This window comes from Perissodus microlepis, chromosome 18 (assembly GCF_051167445.1).
Source record: "Perissodus microlepis isolate ML-2025 ecotype Zambia chromosome 18, ASM5116744v1, whole genome shotgun sequence".
Lineage (NCBI taxonomy): Eukaryota > Metazoa > Chordata > Actinopteri > Cichliformes > Cichlidae > Perissodus > Perissodus microlepis.
The window spans coordinates 29,880,698-29,901,919 of NC_140478.1; the positions used below are offsets into that span (position 1 = coordinate 29,880,698).

General features: G+C 39.8%; 1 protein-coding gene across 1 annotated transcript; it reads right to left on the reverse strand.

Moving 5' to 3' along the window:
• Positions 1 to 9,383: 9,383 nt before the first annotated feature.
• LOC146368148 (uncharacterized) lies at positions 9,384 to 18,566 on the reverse strand. The gene is made up of 4 exons (XM_084913669.1): positions 18,328 to 18,566; positions 16,523 to 16,732; positions 15,496 to 15,723; positions 9,384 to 11,659 (listed from the first exon to the last, which is right to left on the reverse strand). Exons 1-4 carry the CDS (start codon positions 18,488 to 18,490, stop codon positions 10,116 to 10,118), a joined length of 2,145 nt encoding a protein of 714 aa, XP_084769795.1. The 5' UTR covers positions 18,491 to 18,566; the 3' UTR covers positions 9,384 to 10,115.
• Positions 18,567 to 21,222: the final 2,656 nt, after the last annotated feature.

The following is a 21,222-nucleotide window of genomic DNA, read 5'->3' on the forward strand; positions in this document are numbered from 1 at the left end:
ACTACAAATAAAATGTGACAGCAAACGCGTTCTAGTGTGAACGGTTCACGGCCCTCAAAGCGTCCCGCATGCGCAAAAGAAGACGTCACACACAACGCGCTCTGTTTGCAGAAGTAAAAATGGCGGCTACAGAGCTAGTAGGTGTTGTTGCAGCAGTCTATCAATTTCTGCACAGTCGTAACTGACAGAAATTTGACAAATTAATTACAGAAAGAAGGATATTGAGAAAAAAGAGAGGCTGTGCTTTAACAATGGCCTTGTTTGGAGCAGTGGCTGCTACCTCCATGCAGAGGTATATATGGACACGGAGTCGGAACCAGGAGTGGTGGGGTTGGTTTGTCGTCTTCAGCACTGATAACTGGCTTCTGTCTTGTGTCAGTGACGTAAAAGACGGGTTTAATGTGACATGACCATTCAAACAGCAGTCGCTTTGTAAAACATCAGATATGTATCGGATTCAGTACCACATATGAAAATGACCCAGGTCGGATTTGAAAATATCTAATTTATGCTGTTCAAACTGTCATACCATGATCAGATATGGGGAGCATAGGGTCAAAAAGTCCAATTTGATGCGCTTTTGCCTGCAGGGTGCACGTAGCCTTAGTCCATATCCATGTCAATTCCCTGCTCTGCTGACATTCTTGTATGCGATTGCTCCCTCTCTCCACCTCCCTGTAGACACATCAGTGTCACAAAATGGCCGGAGGCGAGTACCAAAACTGAACCCACGTGCAGAGAACCAAAGCGGAGGCTGAGGAAATGTTTTAACATTGTTTTATTAACCAGCACAAGAATAATGTTTACAATGGCACTCGACTAAAGGCTTGATAAACAGGGCGTGGGGTCTTGGCTTGGAGAGGAGTAAAAGCAGAGTGACGGGTACAAGAAAGCAACGGGAGCTGGACTGGTGATTAGGTACCCGCTGGAAGAGAGGAGAGCAGTGTTAAAATGGTAGCCAGTGAGGAGTTCTGGAGAGAGTGGAGGCTATGAATTTCTTTGTCTTACTGTGCAGGTGGGAGATGAAGCGTTGAAGGAGAGGTGTTGTGGTCCAGGTGGGATTAGTGGTGTGTGTCGGCTGTCCTGAGTGTTAAAGGTTTCGTGGTAGTTTGAGGGCAGGCAGGTGAGGCAAGGACATAATTCCAAAAAGCAGGCAGGTGAACCACATTTCCAGGATGAGTTGTTCAGCACTGTGGAATAACCAGGAGCAACTAGAACACAAGGTAAGTAAAGCACTTGAGAATTACTGGTATAACGTGTGAGGCCTGGTTACCAACATAGGGTTGTTGGTGAACTGGCGAGGAAGCAGCTTAAATCTCCAGCCTAATTGCCTCAATCAGCTCCAGGTGAGGGAGGCTGTAGGCCCTGCCCATGGCCGGATACCAGGGAAGCTCAGACATCCAGTGGAATTTTACAGCCACACACCCAGACCATGACAGTCAGACTCTCTCTACTAAATATTGGACGTCAGATAGATGTGCAGATCATGTTTATATTGGGTCTGTCGGTCCATGACCAATTCTCTGGACATCTGTAGACATTTGAACTTGGTCCACAATTTTAACGTCCAACCATGACCCAACCTGGACGTCTATGTTCAAAATTTGAACGTCATTTGAACTGGATAATTTCTTTCTGATATCATGTGGATGTTTATGACAAGTGCTGTTTATTTACATGATTAATAAATGTGACTTTTTTTATTTATAAATATAAACATTGTTGCTATCAACATGATACATATGAATATAGGTTATTTGTAAATAAACAGGATTTATTATGTGTTAGCCTATTGATTTATTCAATAAATGCTTTTTGTTTTGTTTGTTAGTTTACATTTTCCTGATTTTCTTTAATCGATTTAATAATAATTCTTTGTAACCAGGTTAAAAATGTAATTTATTAAAATGTGTTGATATAATAAAACACTGAAATCCATGTTAAAATATAAAATAATAATGGTTCAAGTCTTTAGAAAAATTCTGATATTCCTTTTAAAAAGAGTACAATGTGTTTTATATGTTTGAAAGAGCATTTGCATTATATATGGTTCTGTCCTGGTTCTGGGTCTTTTGATCCAGCATTTTGAGTTTTATGCCTTTTTGTATTATGTTCCCCAGGTTTCCTTACTTAGTTCTTATCTGTTTAGGTTCCTTCCATGTCTGTGCCTTCCCCACTATGGTGATTATAGTGTCGTGTCTTCAGTGTTTGAGTCTGTCATATCCCCTGTGTTTAAGTCTCCCTCATCCTTTATGTGTCTCAGTGATGGCTTTGTCTCTCTTCGTGTCTCTCTTACTCCGTTTGTGTTTTGTCTCCTCTTCTTGTTTACAGGTTACCCTTTGTGCATCATTCCATCTGTCATGTGTGTTAATTTCACCTTTGTCTTTTCTTTGTATGTTTTTTACCAGTCTAAATAAACAACTCCCTTTTCATTAAGTTCAGTCCTACCTCTTGTGCGTCTGCTTTTGGGTCCACAACTCACTGGCCACTCGGCCATGAGAGTTTGTAGACTCGCTGAGTGCTGACAGTGAGGAGTATCCTTGACCATCTCCACCCTATTATCAGGCCACATCAGGATCCCCTTTAGTTTGCTTACCAGCCATGCTTCAGAGCTGAGGATGCAATCATCTACATGCTCAGTCGTGTCTATGCCCATCTGGGCCAGCCGGCGAGCACTGTGATTGTGACTTTCTGATGACTCCTCGGTGGTTGGATGCGTCAGTGAGAGTGATGAGACAGAGTACCAGGCTGTGGTTCATTCCTTTGTCACGTAGTGCAAACAGACTCATCTGCAGCTGAAAGTGACCTGACTTGATTGTGGACTTTTAAGGACTATGAAACCATGGACCACTATTTCAATCCAGTGGGACGATGTGGACATTGTGGAGGACTACAAATACAGTGAAGTACACATGGATAACAAACAGGACTGGGTTAAAAACACAACTCCACAGGAAGGGCCAGAGTTGTCTCTATTTTTTGAGGTGGCTGAGGTCTTTCAACATCTGTCATACAATCCTCCGGAGTTTTTTTACAAATCTTTTGTAGCCAGTGCCATCCTCTATGCTATAGCACGCAAGGGCAGCAGGTTGAGACATGGAAAGTAGGATGAATGCGAAGAACTGTAGGCAATTTAAGTTTAATGGCTAGTGGGTTGATAATAGTTTCAATTTCAAAAGGGCCTATGTAACGGGGTGCGAACTTGCATGACAGTGCTTTGACTTCGTTAATACCTGGGAGCAGACCTTGAAGCACGGAGCAAAGGCTCCCAGGCACACACCCGGATACGCTGAGTGCATTTCACATGGTGTTGCACAGATGGAAGAGCTAAATCCAACTCGTTCTCTGGGAACAGTGGTGATTGGTATCCAAAGGTTATTTTAAATGAGAAATGGGAGGTGTGAGGAACAAGTGGCCGGGTTATAGGAAGTGACACTTCAGAGAATGGTCTCAAGCTCTTGATTTAACCTGTCGGTTTGACCGTTGGTCTAGGGCAGAATTTAAACTAATCTTGGTACCAAATGAGGTACAGAAGGCCTTACAGGTCTGGGAAGGGAATTGTGGGCCGTGGTCGGAGACTATTTTATGTGGAATTCCATGGAGCCTAAAAACATGATGGATGAAGTCAGCTGTTTCAGTGACAGTACAGACAATTTCTCCAAAGCAACGAAATGTACAGATTTTGAAAATCTGACTGTTTTTCCTGAGGTAGGTAGCCCATGACAAAATCTACAGTGATGTGGGACCATGATCTGTGGAGGGTGGCTAGAGGCACGCTGGTGTTCAGGCAAGCACACTTCTGCAAGGGCAGAACTTCCCTCAGACACGGGCTGAGCAAAAGCCTTTTTCAGTTCACAAAAAAAAAATAGGCCGGTGGGTGAAAAGAAAAATACGCTTCGGCCTATGCTAATACCCTTCACCTCAGTTGCCCTACAAGATAGGATAATTTTTCTGTCTTATTGGGCAATGAATGTGGTGAGCAGCTGAAAATCAGCAAGCATTACTTCAGGAATCCCCCGCAGCGAATCAACTCCCTGTAGAAGGGCTCAGGTGCCGAAGAAACTGTGTCACAGAATATAGGCTCAACGGTTGCAGCTGCAGACAGCTGCTGGACACTCTGTGGATAACTGAGCGGTTACAGGTAACTAAGCGGTGGAGGACCTGGAAAGTGAGGACGAGAATCAAGGGAGTCAGTATGATTAAGCCCCTTGAATGTGTTGAATCTTTCTGGCCAGTTGCTTCACCAAAAGGCAGATCACACAACAGCTCGTTTGAAAGTACTCTTTGTTTTTCAAAGAGCAGCAGGATTGTGGGGTCGCAAATTTTAAAGGCTGTGCAGAATTTCATTAGGGCGGAAAGATGTTGATTCAGGCTTTTGGAACACAATTTAAACCCAAACACAATTTAAACCCAAACACAAAATATTCAGTAGATGAGTAAGGTTTGTTGCCGACAGTTATATTGAACATATGCAGGCCAAAAGCCAACAAAGATAAATAAAGACGAAGACTCCCGGGGCACTTCTGAAGAATCACCAGCTCCTCCTCCTCTATTATATAATTTTTCAAAGATTTATTTCCTTAATTATGTCCAAATCAAATTTTTCTTAAAAACTTTGCTTCCTCTATGATAATCAACAGTTGTCTTGCATAACTTTCTGGGATTTCTTCCAATGACCTCTTCAGCCATTATCTTCATAGTTTATTTTGACAGGTTTTGACTGAGGTGAGTTCATAGGGTCAGGAATAATGGCTGTTATGCCAGCTTTACAGTGAGAAGCAATTAATACTACTTCAAATTTTTATTCCTTTAAAACAATTTGCACTACCAAATGTAAGGTACAAGTTTTCGTAATTAGGCTATTCTACAACTTTGGACAGTTTGGACCTTCCAAATGACTCATATAGATAAAAATAATTACCAGATGCATCTTTGTCTAGTTTCCACCAACCACATGTCACAAACCTGTCAAAATGGAAAACAGCACTGTCAAAGTTACACTTTTTTTTTTTTTAGATCCAAATTATTAAAGCTCAAAACAGCAGCTGGGTATCAACAGGTGTTCACATAAAAGTATGATATAAACATAGATACTAACTGACATAAATATATGGGTCACAAACAATTCGAGCAAATGGATCAACTGCTTAACAGTGTCATTCCCTGTAAATTCCCCTTCCTTTAATTACTGGATTCCACATGAATCCAGTAATAAAAAATTTTTAAAAAAAAGAGTTTACAGAGTGTACCGAGCTCACAGCCCCAGTGTTCCAGGTTAACAGTTTTTTACGTTAACCAGTTAGATTTGTTTACATATTCCACTCTCGGTGTTCCAGATGTTGCATCCGCGGATTCTGTCAGTCTGCCCCAGGGCAGCTGTGGCTACAACTGTAGCTGCCTCCACCAGTGTGTGAATGTGAGAGTGAATGAATAGTGGCATTGTAAAGCGATTTGAGTGCCTTGAAAAGCGCTATATAAATCCAATCCATTATTATTATTATTATTATTATCATTTTCACTGAATGGTCATCTCTTGCTGTTAGTGTGTCATCATGTGGTTTAACAAGATTAAAGACCTCAGGAAAAAAGGTCTCCATCCTCTCCAGTTCCTACAAATGCATACATGCATCAATATTATCTTCAGAGAGCAAATTGTTTTAATTAAAATTCTGCCTGTCTCGTGTCTCTTTGTTTCTGTAACATAAATAACGAGCCGACATTTTCCTCAACACACCACCAAACAGCTCTACCTCGCCGGACCCTCAGTTTACCCGCATACATCACCTCATCTGTCAGCTGTTTAACACATGCTGCTAATTCAAGAAACATGCCCATGTTACCTGGTGAGTCACAGTTAAGCGTGAGCAGCTGTTTGCTCGATATAACATAATATCGGTGCAATATTGTACACAAAATAAGTAAATGTCCTGAGTGCAGAGCTGCTCAAGCTTGTGTTTCCCTCAGAGTGACTGACCTGAGTTACAGAGGACAAACGAGATTTAAAAGAAGGAGATGGACACGTAGAAAAACACAGAGCAATTTATCAGCGGCTGATATCCGGTCAGCGGCACTCAGCTTTAAAACCTCCACTGAGTTTTAGCTCTGTGGTTAAACACTGGACTTAATTTTACTCAGGTTCTGTCTGTCGGGTCATGTTTACTTCACTGTTTTACAGTTTTTCTCAGTTGCTTTGGTGCTTTTCTCAGATCACAATGAAAATTCTCAAAACAATTAGTGCAACCTCCATATTTAGTCATTTGTGCACATCATAGTAGCAATTTTTCCTTCCTCTGAGCAAATTGCAAATGCTCTTGGACATGTATCGGTTGCTTTTATACAATTCTCTACCGTTTTATAACATTGTCATTTGCTTATGTCATGTCAGTCAAAATAAACTATACTTTTGGATGCTGAACTGTCGTTCCCAATAAAACTAATAGTCATTACATACAAAATTGTTGAATTAGTTATTAAATTCTGCCAAACAAATTTTATACCTTTTGTTATTTTTTTTTCTGGAAATGTCTCCTAAATTGAACAGTTTCTCTCAGGTGAACTTCAGCTTTCACTGACGAGGTGTGTGAAGTATTAGTTGTAACCAATGACAAGCCACTTGTTCACAATTACTCATGGATCAATCCCATGAACCCTCAATTGGCAAGCATATATGAACCGAGCAGGACATAGAGTTTACCATTTCTACAATTCTGTGACACAGAAATGGAAGGTTGGGGGGGGACAAAAGAGGGGAAGAGGGAGAAGACACCAAATACAGGCAGATCCCTGATGAAATTAGGGCAATACTTGTTGACCATGTTGTCAATCACGGCCTCACAATGGATGAGGCTAGTCGGAGGGTGTAACCAAATTTTGGAAGAACCACTGTGAATTCAATCATTCAAACATTTCGTAGGGAGAACAGGTATGTATAGTATTGGACAGTAATCCAACAACTCATAATATCTAATTTTTAGTGTACATTACTGTAATTTTACTGTAATCTGCACCACAAAGGATTGAAAGACAACCTCAGAGGTGGAAGAGGGCCCCTTTTTACCCCGCAGCAAGAGGAAGCTATTTGTGCAATGGAGATTGCAGAAATTCAAAGTGCTGTCATAGAGGACAATGGTGTATTTGGCAATATTGGATCTGTGTTAATTGCAACAATTGACAGAGTGCTCAAGAGAAAAGAAATGCACATGAAACAATTGCCTCTCTCTCCCTCCCCCAGGCCGGCGTGGAGGGAATGTTACAATGTGTGCAGCCATCTCAGGCAATGGCATCCTCACCCATATTCCCCTTCTTGGTCCACACAATACACAACATCTACTAACCTTTTTATGCACTCTTAGTCCCTCAGAATGAGAGGGGTGGAGGCCAACTCAACAAGTATGTTGTTGTGTGGGATAATGTGCGTTTTCACCACTCACATCTGGTCAGTGGTTTGCAGCGCATTCCTTAATCTGATAGAGGAGTTCGTCTCTGCCTGGAGGTGGAAGGTTTATGACTGGCATTCACATGCGCAAATGGCCCTGCTAGCAGCCATGGATGCAGCATGTGACGACATCACAGTGGATTCGCCACTACAGGAGATACTTTCCTCGCTGCATTGCAAGGGATGATATCCGTTGTGATGGAGATGAAAAAATGTGGCCAGACAGACAGGAACGTCTGGATGTGCCAGAATGATTTAGTTACAATATGTACTGTTATATTGTTCACATTTGTGCACAGCTCTACCAAAAGGGTGTTTCATATGTTTATTCTAAATAAGTGACTGCAGAGTATTTTTCGTTTGCAAAATGTTGTAGAATTACAAACATCCTACACAGTAAAAATGTGAAACATACGTATTCAGTGTCTTGTACTCACTTACTTCCCTTACTACAGGAATGTTTAACTTTACTGTAGATCTTACTGTACATGGCTGTACAAAAAGTGTATAGTGCTGTCTTGAGCATTTTCAGGTAGTGTCACAAAGTTCTGACCTTTTTTTGCATTGGAAAACACAAAGAATACTGTACACTGTCATAATGAAAACATGACAAAGCCGTTTGACTATCTTGTTCATAAAGATGGTGTCACGACTTCTCAGTTTGATGACACTGGCAGTTTCATTGACATGAATACTTGCTTTTGAGAAATGGATTACCGATTTTGAGCAATTGACCCGCTTTTGCAGATTATCCACTAGGTTTTCCAGTTTGCACTAATTGTTTTGAGAAACACACTAACTGCTGTGCAAATGTGAAAAGTGATGTGAGAAAAGCACCAAAGTGACTGAGAAAAACTGTATTTACAACTGAGCAAATTGGTTTGGCTCAGATTAAAGTTAAGATTCATAACTGCAAGTTTAAAGTCTCACGTTTTACAGTGAATTTTGAGTAAAAACTAACACTAAAAATCTCTTTTATACAAGGAGGAAAGAGAAGGTGCATTTCCACCGAAATGAGCAGCATCTGAACAAGCATGCTGTTTGTGGATACTGAAAGACTCCAACCTGTCCAGAAATATTACATCCTCTCTTTTTAATAGTTATTCAACTGTATTCTAAGCACCAGCTGTTTGTTAGAATTTTCAGAGTTTACTAAAATAAAAATGAGGTTAACATATGATTTATGTAAGGTGTTATTTTTTTAATGCTGGTGTTACAGTCATGTTACGTTCAACTGTAAAAGGCTTGTTAGAAACTATGAAACACATGCAGACATCTGGATGTTAGAAGAAAACTAATAATGCTTATGAATGAGACTAAAGGCAAGAAGGTGTCTTTTATAACTAAACATGTTAATAGCACCTCCACATTTATATCATAATTTATTATATAGCACGTCTATTTCAATAATAGCCTATTTACTTCAGTATAGTGGTGTACAGTCACACAGCTCAGGTAGGCGTTATCGTTGATACTACTAAACTATAATTTATCCAAGTTAACTTCAGTTAACCAAGTCATAAAGTTCTTTTGCAATGAAAAGCATAAACATTCGTATCGTAAGTTACTGCAGTGCCAGCTGTTAAATTCACAGCAGCTATGCGGTAACCATGGTAATCACAGACTCTGAGCAGTTGGATCGACGCAGGTCAGACAACTATTTTACATATATGATCTTAAAACAGGACACAGACACTGTAAGTGCTGACCTCATGAAGAGCTGGGAAGCTCTGGGTTAACTTAGAGAGCTGAAGATATGCTGGGTATGCTGACCTCGCGCCATGGTGTACAGGGCCCCGAAGCAGCAGCTGGACTGCCTGTTTACCCTTATGATTAATATTCACAATAAAAATACTACATCATCAAACATCTTGAAGTCTGTATGTGTTTCATAGTGTCTAACAAGCCTGGTGCAGTTAAACCTAACAGTTACTACATGACGGAAACACCAATGTTATCTCTTTTAATAGAGTTTATGCTTCATGCCACGGCAAAGCCTGTGGGTCTATCACACCCACAGGCTTTGCCATGAGACTGGGCTGGGCAATCTCCGAAATCATAGAAGAACTTCTGCAAACAGGCTCTATCTTGACAAACCAGCCATATATCTGAAGATTAAACCACTACATTCTCGGCTAAAAAAAAAAATATTAAAAGTGTATTTGGTGACACACAAACAGGGTATTTCAAAGTACAGTTCAGTTAGTTTCCACATGCCAGTTGTTGGTGTGGTGAAACGCCCAGAAAAAAGAATGGCAACCCGGCCAAAGCAATGGTTTTGACTCAAACAGCGTTTACCCCAACCCCCTATTTATTGACACAATGAATTAAATTATTTAATGGTGTATTTAATCAATTCATTTTTGTCACTTCTATCCCTCCATTCCTCGATATGTACACAGGCATTTTTTAAACAGATATTCTCTAGCGTATTTTTGAGAAATTCTTTTTGCATCAAGACACAAAAAGTATCTCAAGCACTGTCCAAAGAGAACCTTTAGCCAAGTCAAAGCCCACAAATAACAAAAAAGTCAGAAAAAAGTTATTTAGTTTTTTTGTCCACAAGTAAACATAGAAATTGAGCTTCTGAAAACCTTTTGAAAATAAAGTTTTGTCAGACGCTGAGTTTCCAAAGATCCAAACACTTTGTTGTACCATCAACATTTTCTAAAAATTTAACTTAGCACGCAGTATGGTTTCCTATATGCATTTTCAACTGTACTGAAGAACTAAATTTTTTCCCACAGGTGCTACAACAATGTGGTTTCTCACCTGTATGAATTCGCACATGTCTATTCAAATGCCCCTTCTGAGCAAAGCTTTTCCCACAGGTGTCACAAGAATGCGGCTTCTCACCTGTGTGAATTTTCATGTGTTCAGTTAAATATGTTTTGAGAGTAAATCTTTTCCCACAGGTGCTACAAGAATGCGGCTTCTCACCTGTGTGAATTCTCGCATGTTCATTTAAATATGTTTTTAGAGTAAATCTTTTCCTAGAAGTGATACAGGAATATCGTTTCTCACCTGTATGATATTCCATGTGCATTTTCAAATGTTCCTTCCGATTAAATCTTTTCCCACAGGTGCTACAAGAATGCGACTTCTCACCTGTGTGAATTTGTATGTGTCTAGTCAGGTGTGACTTCCGACTAAATCTTTTCCCACAGGTGCTACAAGAATGCGACTTCTCACCTGTGTGAATTTGTATGTGTCTAGTCAGGTGTGACTTCCGACTAAATCTTTTCCCACAGGTGCTACAAGAATGCGGCTTCTCACTTGTGTGAATTTTCATGTGTATTTTCAGATTTGTTACTACATTAAATCTTTCCCCACATATGCTACAAAAATATGGCTTCTCACTTGTGTGAATTCGCATGTGACTATTCAACTGCCCCTTCTGACTAAAGCTTTTCCCACAAGTGGTACAACAATGTGGCTTCTCACCTGTGTGAATTTTCATGTGTTCAGTTAAATATGTTTTTAGAGTAAATCTTTTCCCACAGGTGCTACAACAATGTGGTTTCTCACCTGTATGAATTCGCATGTGACTATTCAACTGCCCCTTCTGACTAAAGCTTTTCCCACAAGTGGTACAACAATGTGACTTCTCACCTGTGTGAATTCTTATGTGGGTTTCCAAACTTGATTTTACATTATAACGTTTCCCACAAGTGCTACAGGAATATCGTTTTTCACCTGTATGATATTCCATGTGCATTTTCAAATGTTCCTTCCGATTAAATCTTTTCCCACAGGTGCTACAAGAATGCGACTTCTCACCTGTGTGAATTTGCATGTGTCTAGTCAAGTGCGACTTCCGACGAAATCTTTTCCCACAGGTGCTACAACAATGTGGCTTCTCACCTGTGTGAATTTTCATATGTCGATTCAAGTTTTTTGCAGTATTAAATTTTTTTCCACAGGTGCCACATAAATGTACTGTCTTGGAATTTTGAACTGGCAGCTCTGATACGATTTCCTCCAATTTATTTCTGTGTAAGTTATCATCCTTGCTTTCGTCCTGATCTGTGTCAGGAGAGTTGTGAGAAAGTTGGTCACTGCTTAGGTCTGGTTCACTGTGGTCACTTTCTTTATGAGCAGGAAAAGTTTGAGTCTCTTGCTTTCGTACAAACGGTTTTCCCTCTTCAGTGGTACTGAGTTCCTCCTGTTCCCCTTTAATCTGCGAAGGATCCTGCTGTTCTTTACAGTCATGTTGTGGAAAATCTGAAGGGACAAAAAAACAAAACATATATTTGAGAAATTACAAGGTAACCTTAGCCATTAGCAGGTCTCCACATGGTAAGCATGTCACTCAGATAAGCCAATAAAAGGCATGTTGGGGGAGAAACTGTTTTGCTGACTCAGTGAAACCATTTTGGCTGCTCATTTACAAACTCTATGAAAAACACTCTTCTTCTGTGATCGATTTAAGTTTGGAATCGTATATTTCAGAAAAAAGAACATAAATATTTAACAATATTTATCCCAAACCGGAATGTCGTAAAGTAATTTTTTTCCATTCCATGCTGCAAGGGAAACCTGGAATTCTTTAAACTGACTGAAAAAAATAAAATGAAAATCGATGAGGTGGAAACTTTAAACTCAAACACTTCACTTCTTGCTTTCTGCTCAGTTTTTGTATCATTTAATGGAGGAAATCTAATTTATGTAAATAAAAAGATAATCATACATCAGGGGCAGTTTCAAAACAACACAAAAATTCAGCTATAACAAAAACTGTGAGATTCTCATAAATATTACTCTGACTAATGATTCCAGGGTTTTGTTGTCTTCTAAATGTGATAGTGGCTTTTCCAGCTCTTTTAGTTTAATTATTAAGAGAAACATTAATAAAACTCTTCAATTTAACCAGTTTGCCTCCCCACCTCCTTTTTTCAACCCGGACACTTTTTGTTACTTTCCCTCATCCCCCGGACCTTTTAGGGAAACGTAACACAGGGTGTTGTGTGATTGTTGTGGTTTCTTTCTAATATTGTAGAGTCTTTACCTTACAGTATAAAGCCCCTTCAGGACACCGTTGTTGGGATTATTTCTCTATATGAATAAAACATATTGGGAATGAGTGAAAAAGGTTGTGTTACACAAGCTAAAGAATTATTTATCCACAAATCTTAGTGGGAGTTGATTAAAAAGGATATGGGACACTTTTCTGTAATAATGCTATATGACTGCACACCAGTGCTCGCAAAATCGCTAGCCCGACGTCCCGGGGCTAGCGATTTTTCCAGTCGGGCTACCAAAATCTGTCTCTGCCCTGCCCGTCGGGCTATCATAGGAAAATATATTTCAATGCTTTTGCATTCTTTCGGAAATGTAGCTGGGTAATTATGTCATTGGCATCGGTGAGCCACTGTCAATATGTGACATATTGAAATCGTGTTTGAATTTGCGCTTGTTTTTTGCTTTCACTTTGCAATCGCGCGAACTGTTTTATAGAGAGCGACAGCACTGATTGGTGAGTGATGATAATTTGCGCACCAATTCCTCTGACATCGTCTTATCAATCGTTAGCTTACTATGCAAACATGACAAGTGAAATCTCCCGCAGCAAGCTTAAACATGTGAGAGGTTGATCGCGCAGAGAATCGCTGAGCGTTATGTGAGTGCGTGTGTAAAAGCAGCAGGATATATATTTTAGTTCTGCTGAGCCAAATAAGACAGGTCAGCGTGAAGAAGTGACAGCCAAAGAAAAGCTTACCACAAAACGGAAAGGTTATGACAAATCAGACTATAAGGCAAAAAGAAAGTGCAGCTTTATGGTTTCATGGACAAAAGAATTTCTGTGGCTGCGATATGATGAGCTATATAACCAGGGCTGCACATAAGTGGTCCGCAGGTGCGCATTCGCTGTCAAAATAAAAAACGCGCACAAGATAAGAAGTTGCACCGCGTGTTTGCGTACATAAGATTTTCTGGAGGAGGACAGACATTTGTTTAGAACTCTTAAAGATGTCGAAGAAGCTCCTTTAAGCAATTACTTCGGTGTTCCTCCACATCCAAAGAAATGTCAGAAGGAGTCCGAACCACAAAAGAAGCACGTATTCTCGGAAAAGTGTTTGCAGGAGGTGAGCTGGCTTCAAACAAATGATGAACGCACAGAGAGGTGGTGCAGAATGTGCCGTGAAAATCCCACTCTAGCGGACAAAAACAGTGCCTTTTATATGGACGCAAACGCGTGTTGCAACTTCTTATCTGGTGCGCGTCTTTTATTTTGACAGCGAATGCGCACATGCGGACCACTTATGTGCACCCGTGTAAATAACATAATGTTCTGCCGGGTGTGTTGTTGCTTTTCCCTCGATTTCTGAGTCGACAAGCGCCTTTGTTACTGGGACCAGTAATTTTAAGAAAGGCCCCCATTAGAACCCATGAGAAATGCAAGAAATGCATTATTGCTCAGTCTGCAATATCTTTCCCAGAACAAACACCAATTGCAAATAACATACTAAAAATAAACCTGAAAATCAGTTTAGAATAGCGTACTATGTTGCAAAGAGTGAACTACCACTGGCACAATTTAGCAGTCTTTGCAAACTTCAAAAAGCAAATGGCCTAGATCTTGGTTCCACTTGCCTCTTTCCCGTGACTTCAGTGGAAATTTCAAATTCAGGATCTGACACAGACTGATTCATGTCCTACACAGTTCTTACAAGTTCATAGAAATTTCTGTTCAATTAGAACCAAGTATTTGAGTTGATGATTGTAATTTTTATACAATGTTGTAATTTGTGTTTAAACAATTTTTTGATTAATGTTTTGTTTCCGTTACAATATTATACTTTAATGTATAATATTGTAACGGAAACAAAACATCAATCAAAAAATTGCTCTCTTTTTTATTCGGGCTACTTAAATTTATTTTGGGCTACCAAAAACTGAAGAGTCCCTGCCCGAAGGGCTACCAGGGATTTTGAAATTTTGCGAGCCCTGCACACAAGCAAATGCAGAACTTACCGCCACATAAAATCCTTCCTAACTATTAGGGTTGTGTGACTGAACGCATATCTAGACTATCGACGATAGGCTGAGCCCATAGGAGATTGTTTTTACACGGGCAATTTATTTATTTATTTGCCCATGAGTACGTTTGCTATTAATGATGGAGCTAATAGAAGGAGTCAAAAAAAAAAAAATAGCGCTGTTTTAACAGCACCCCCTTTCATCTGCAAATAAATGCACCCTCCTCAGAGTGCGCCCAAGTGCTTGTTGATAGAGCTGTAGAAGCTGGTGATAGCCGAGCATACTGAGCAGGATGGTGGACACGTACGTTCTCATGCAAGTTAGTCGTGTTTAAGTACTTTGCTCGCACGACACGTCTCCACAAGAGGCACACGGCTTTGGTTACATCCTTAGTTTTACCTCTTTCATCTTGTTTAAAGCCTTTATATTTTTCTAGTTCTGTCAAAATCCCTGAAATGTCTCTGTCAACGCATTTTGGGCAGTTTGTCCAAAGTTTGTTCATTTTGTGCTCCAGATGGGTTGAGCGAGTTAAAAGTTTTAATTGGTGGCACACCAAAAACATAATTTAAATTTTTATTTTTTGTTTTTTTACATGCTGTTGTCAAATATAGGTCACTTGAAAAATGTGGCCAAAAAGAGAAAGAAAAGTATTACATGCCTAGTTAATTTCCTGTTATCAAATTTGATATTCACTGTAAGTGTGCCTGCAGGTGCAGGGGCGCAGCACAGGCGAAGGAGTGACGACTGCAATTCGTGAGGGACAAACAAAGTGACAATATGAATGGCAAAAATGTATATGGAGGAATAAATAAAAAGTTGATGTGTCAACTCATTGTAGGGAGTCTTCCTCTCTCTTGTACTCAACTTAATTATTTCCAACATAGGACAGTCCTGACAAGGGCGACACTGTGAGGGCTAGACATTTTGGCTCTTAGAATATTACATCATGTTTCCTTATTGCAGTTGGACCTTAGATTCTCCATGTGTCTCTATAACATACCTCTGAGGTCTGATAAGGATCCAACAGGAGTTAGATTTCTTAACACAAAACTGAGTCTGTCTATTAAAGTTTTGCATACCTATTCTTTCCAACTTTACTTCAGGGTTCCACATGATATCCAGCTCCTGCCCAGTCCAGACGATGACATCTTTGGTTTTTGGCTTCAGTGAAAGCTGCTCTTCTTCCTGATTGAGGGAGATTTCCTCCTGTTCCTCTTTAGTTTCTGGAAGATCTGGGTCCTCCTGGTTGAGACTGGAGTTCCTCTCCTGGCTACAGTTTTCCTTACAATCATGTTGCTGTGGGAGGTCTTGATGGACACGACACACAAGAAAAAATTAACACTGTGAGCAGGTCTCTCAGATATGTGAGCGATATTTAAATATTCTCTCTCATGCAGTGAACAGCAAAGAATTCTGTTTACATACAGAAAGACATAATTTATGAGGCGTACAGCTCGCTACTCCAACTTGGTCCTTGTGGGTATTTTTCTACATTCTGCGTACAGTTCTGGGTCAACTTGACTTAAATCTATATGGAGGAAATTTTTGTTTTTTATTAAACAACAGAAGATTTTAAACCCAGTTTTTATTTTACTGTGCTAACAGAAAACACGTCTTAGGTGAGGTAGTATGCCAGGTGGTAATGCATGTGTCATTGTGAGCTCTCTTCCTGAGGAGTCAACTCTGATATCATCGCCTGATGTTTTAATATGAGTCTTATTCATTTCAGTATTATGAAATCTGTATATTACAGTTTTGCATACCTATTCTGGTCAGCTTTACTCCAGGTTTCCACAAAAAACCCAGCACAAACAAAATAAACAAATGAAAAGTAGTATGAATTGAATATGATAATGAAAGCTATTGACCAAGCATCCAACAAATCCGTGATGCAAATCTCAAATTCCACCACATCCCAAAGTTGCGCTATTTTGAGCTGGTGACTCTGAAGACCGTCTGAGTACCAGTGAACTCACTGTCATTTTGAGGGTATGGAGAACACTGTAGCCCATTACACTATTCTATTGATGCAGCCCATCACCTGATTTTCTGATGAGTCATATTCATTTCTGTATTATGAAATCTGTATATTACAGTTTTACATACCTGTTGTGGTCAGCTCTACTCCAGGTTTCCACAACAAATCCAGCTGTTCTCCGGTCCACACATCAATTTCTTCAGCCTCCTGCTTCAGTTCAAGCGGCTCTCCTTCCTCACTGCTGCAGATTTCCTCCTGTACCTCTTTAGTCTGTGGAGGCTCTGGGTCCTGCTGGTGGAGACTGGAGCTCCTCTCCTGGTCAAAGACCTGCTGATCACCTTCGTGTTCAGCAAAGGGACACAAGAAATCAGTAACTAATGTGATCATAAGAAAGATCAAGAACAATTAAAAGGGAGTTGAGAACTAAGCTTATGGTTTCACGGCCTCTTGCGTTCTTGCAGATGTTGCCACAGAAACATTCACTCCTGGCCATTTTTTCACTGGGCGACACTGATAACCTTAAAGCCGTCTGGGGTCTAATTTTTAAAAGTGACCGCCAGTGATCATCACAAAATGTGCAAACAAACAAAATAAACAAATGAACAGCAGCATGATCTGAATATGATCATGAAAGCTATTGACCAAGCATCATTTAGGCCGCCTGGTAACTTTTGGTCATTTTGGCTGTAAACGGGCCAGAAATCAAACTAAAAGTGAATACTTTTGCCCCCTTTTCAGAACAACCTCAGCTTTCAATATCTGGCACTCATTTTACATTATTGTATTGTTATGGCAATGAAACAACAGTTTAAAGTGAAAAAAAAAAAAACGGACTTTTTTTTCAGATTTATAGTTAAGTGGAAACTGATATTGTTAGGTTTTGTATTGTTGATTGTCATTTATGCTTAGAAATATCTACTTATATATGCTTAGAGTTTTATAATTAGTTTTAGATTGGTAGAGGTTTGATCCTTAATAGTCTGCAAACTTTGTGTGCATTCCAGAGCACTCTGGGAGCATGGGAGAGGTCGTACCTTCTCTTATTGTTTTATGGTAGGATAAACGTAGCTATATCTGTTTTAGGCTAAGTGCCTTTTGTTTAGATGAACTGCTGGACTTCCAGACCAGCAGGTTTAGGGAAGTCATTTATGGGGGTCACACACACACACACACACACAGGCAAGGTACTCTTTGTTTGTATGTAGACGTCATATGTTAATGAACCTATGTATATTCATGTAACCTCAATAAAAGAGCAGTGTTACGGGGGAGCGGACGAGAGCAACTGGGGTCAAGCGAAGGAACGGCGTTTGTCCGGTTCTCTCCCGTGCACGAGAAACATGAAGAACTTTGTATACTTCGTGTCTTGCTTTGCTGTGTAATTATATTGTCTTAAACGTTCCAGCGAATAGGTTCAAGCTACAAACCTATCATTAATTCAACAGGAACAAATGTAACACAACATCAACTTTAAACATCAACTATACTAAATATGTACAATAAAGTTTTTGAGCAATGGCCACTCAGTTTTTTAAATTTCGAGGCCTTTTTGGAGCGTTGCCACTTTTCCATACATGTGATTGGACCGTCACTGCTCGTGTTTTCTAATGATGCACCGTAAAGCTTCGTAAAGCTCTTCTTCTTGTCTTTCAGTAACCCTTTGAAATGTCTCTCTTGCCCAAATGGTCGAGGGATTACGTTAGTGAATCTTGGTTCTTCAGACAGCAGTAGCTTGCGAACGGTTTGTGCTACCGTAATACACCAAATATCCCCGTAAAACTCAGCCTCTCTTCTTTCAGTAACCGTGTGATTTCTTTTTCTAGCTTAAATAGTCGATAAGTTACGGTAGTGTGAAGCGCACATGGTAAAATCTAAGCAGAGTTGAGTTCCCGCGAGGATCCCGCAACCCCCATTCCTCCACAAATTTACACACCTGTATTGTGTGACTTTATCCCGGGTCTGATATCCAGCGGTCTTAGCTGACTGATCTCCTCCTCATACCGGACGATCGTTTTTTCAAACTCTGAGAAGATTTGTTCTGCGGCAGCAGTTAATCTCTCCTTGATAACCTCTCTCAGATACTGGACTGAAGACATTATTGCGATAACAACTGATACCGCCAAATTAAAGTCTTCAAATATAACTCGCGATGCAAGCGCTCAGTGGCGTCATTTCCGCTATTCTTCTTCGATCTTAAGCTGGAAGTATCAAAGGCGTAATACTGCCCTCATCAGGTCAGTCTAACAAAAATCAAGTCCTGACATAAAGTCTGGTACTTTGGAGAAACCTGGATAAAGAATATTTATTTTAACATTAAAATATAGATCAAAGCTCAAAATATTATGAAAGCTTCGTGAATTAGAGTGTTTTCTGTTTCTTTGAAACACAGACAATAGTACATTTAATAAATAGAAAAGGGTCAATTTCATTTTAATGAACTCAGCAGTGTCTCCAGCGTTGTAACGAGAAAGTCCAGCATAAAGCAGCTGAGTGAATGTGGTCTGGACTCTGTGGAGAAGAGTCATGGTTTCAGAGACGCTGTAGAAGGACAAAATACCTGCTCTGTGATCCAGGTACACTCCTACTCTGGAGGAACGAGGACCTGAGACAGATAATATTCTTGTATGTGATTGCTACACATACTCCCCCACTCCACCTCCCAGTAACAACATACAGTCAGACTCCCTCTACTAAACACTGGACATCGTTCAATGTTTATATTGAGTCTTTAAGTCCATGACCAATTCTGTACATATCCAAACTTGGTCCACAATTTTGACGTCCAACCATGACATCAATATGATGTTCAACATTTTAACTTTGGACTGGTTAATCTTTTATGCAATTTTTATGCAAACCGAAGGTGAGCAGTAAAAATGTGATGTTTTGAGATTTACCCAGGTCTTAAAAATGAAAGATTAACAACGTCTAAAATTTTTAGTCATATTTGCTCAATTCAGCATACAATCTGAAAGAAACTAGCCTATTCTTCATTTTTCTTACGAAGACACTTCATGTTAAAAAGTTTGGTACACATGTTATTTTCATGAGTTGTCTTATGCAGTACCCTATAGTCAGGCCAGATCAGGATCTCCTTCAGTTTGCCTACCAGTCCCACCTCAGACCTGAGGACACCATCATCTACCTACTCAGTTGTGTCTACACCCATTTGGGCCAGCTGGCAAGCAGTGTGAGGATCATTTTTATCTTTTCCAGTGCATTTATTACCATCAAATTCAAATTCAAATTTTGTCACATACACAGTCATACACAGTACGATATGCAGTGAAATGCTTAGACAACTGCTCGTAACCTAAAATAAAAGACTATGAATAGGATAGGAAATAAATATGAAAATTAACATGAAGGGTAAATTTAACTAGGAAAGAATAAAATATAAAAATTAAAGTTACAAATAAAATAACTGTACAACAAAATACACAATACATAAAATACACAATATAGAAAATATATAAGAATATATGAAGAAATATAGAACAATAAGAGCAGCTGTACGAGTAATAAATGGTAATGAAAGAAATGTAATGTCCAGGGTTGTGCAATCCACATATTTAAGTGTCTTGTGCAGTGCAAATATGCTTAAAAGTGATTTATTTAAGCGACTTGTGATAGGGTGATTTGATTAATCAATAACAAGATGGCAAATGTAAACAAATGTAAACAAATGTCCAGAATGTCCAGTGTGTGTGTAAAAACCATATGTGTGGGTCAGTACTATGTGGTGGTGTGATTGAGAGACCGTATCGCCTGCGGAAAGAAGCTTCTCCGGCTTCTCAGGCCAACCGTCCTGGGAGATAAGCTGAGTGAGATGCAAGTGGATGCCTCTCCTGTGTCCTGGATTTTTGAGTATCTAACACAAAATGTGCTTCTTCAACATTATGTGTCTCACAAGGTGATCAGCAACACAGGGGCACCACAAGGAACTGCCCTCTCCCCATCACAGACGTCAGCCACTGCACAGAGACCTGCCATGTTCAGATGTTTTCTGATGACTCTGCGGTGGTTGGATGCTTCAGTGAGGGTGATGTGATGGTGTACCGGGCTGTAGTTGACTCCTTTATCAAGTGGTGCAAGCAGAATCATCTGCAGCTCAAAGTGACCGAAGACCAAAAATTGATTGTGGACTTTAGGAGGACCAGGAAAGCTGTGACCCCTCTTTCAATCCAGGGGATCGATGTGGACGTTATAGAGGACTAAAAATACCTTGGAGTATACATGGATAATAAACTGGACTTGGTTAAAAACACCACTACACTCTACAGCAGGGGTCAGCAACCTTTAATACCCAAAGAGCCATTTGGACCTGGTTTCCACGGAAAAGAAAACACTGGGAGCCGCAAATAGTTTTTGACATTTAAAATGAAGATAACACTGTGTGTGTGTGTATATATATATATATATATATATATATATTTTTTTTTTTTTTACTTTTATGCTTTGTATAAACAACTAGTGTGTTGCTTATGAAATCCATGAAGTGCTAAAGACAAAATTACATTTTATTTATGTAATGAACACACACATTTTGAACTCTTAAAAAAATTATAACGAAAAAGAAAGACACCCAGTTGAAAGTCTCTTTTAAACGAATTAAAATATCTGCATAAATGTTTATTTTATATGGTTAATGTGTGTGACAGGGCATTGTCTGCAATGCTCTGCAGGGGATGCGAACGTGCCTGAGCAGCATCCACAATCACTCCTCGCTGGCTTAAAGTCTGTGCTCTCTCTGCTGTTGAGTTGGTATGTGTCGGGCTGTGAGCTGGAAAGCTACAGCTGGCTGTGTGTGCAGCAAACGTGTGGGAAA

What these genes read in the sequence shown, in the direction of transcription:
- LOC146368148 (XM_084913669.1), bottom strand. Translation starts at nt 18,490, where the DNA reads ATGTCTTCAGTCCAGTATCTGAGAGAGGTTATCAAGGAGAGATTAACT. An exon ending in GATAAAGTCACACAATACAG is followed by an intron (nt 16,733 to 18,327) that starts GTGTGTAAATTT and finishes CTGAACACGAAG; the next exon opens with GTGATCAGCAGGTCTTTGAC. An exon ending in AGTAGAGCTGACCACAACAG is followed by an intron (nt 15,724 to 16,522) that starts GTATGTAAAACT and finishes GTGTCCATCAAG; the next exon opens with ACCTCCCACAGCAACATGAT.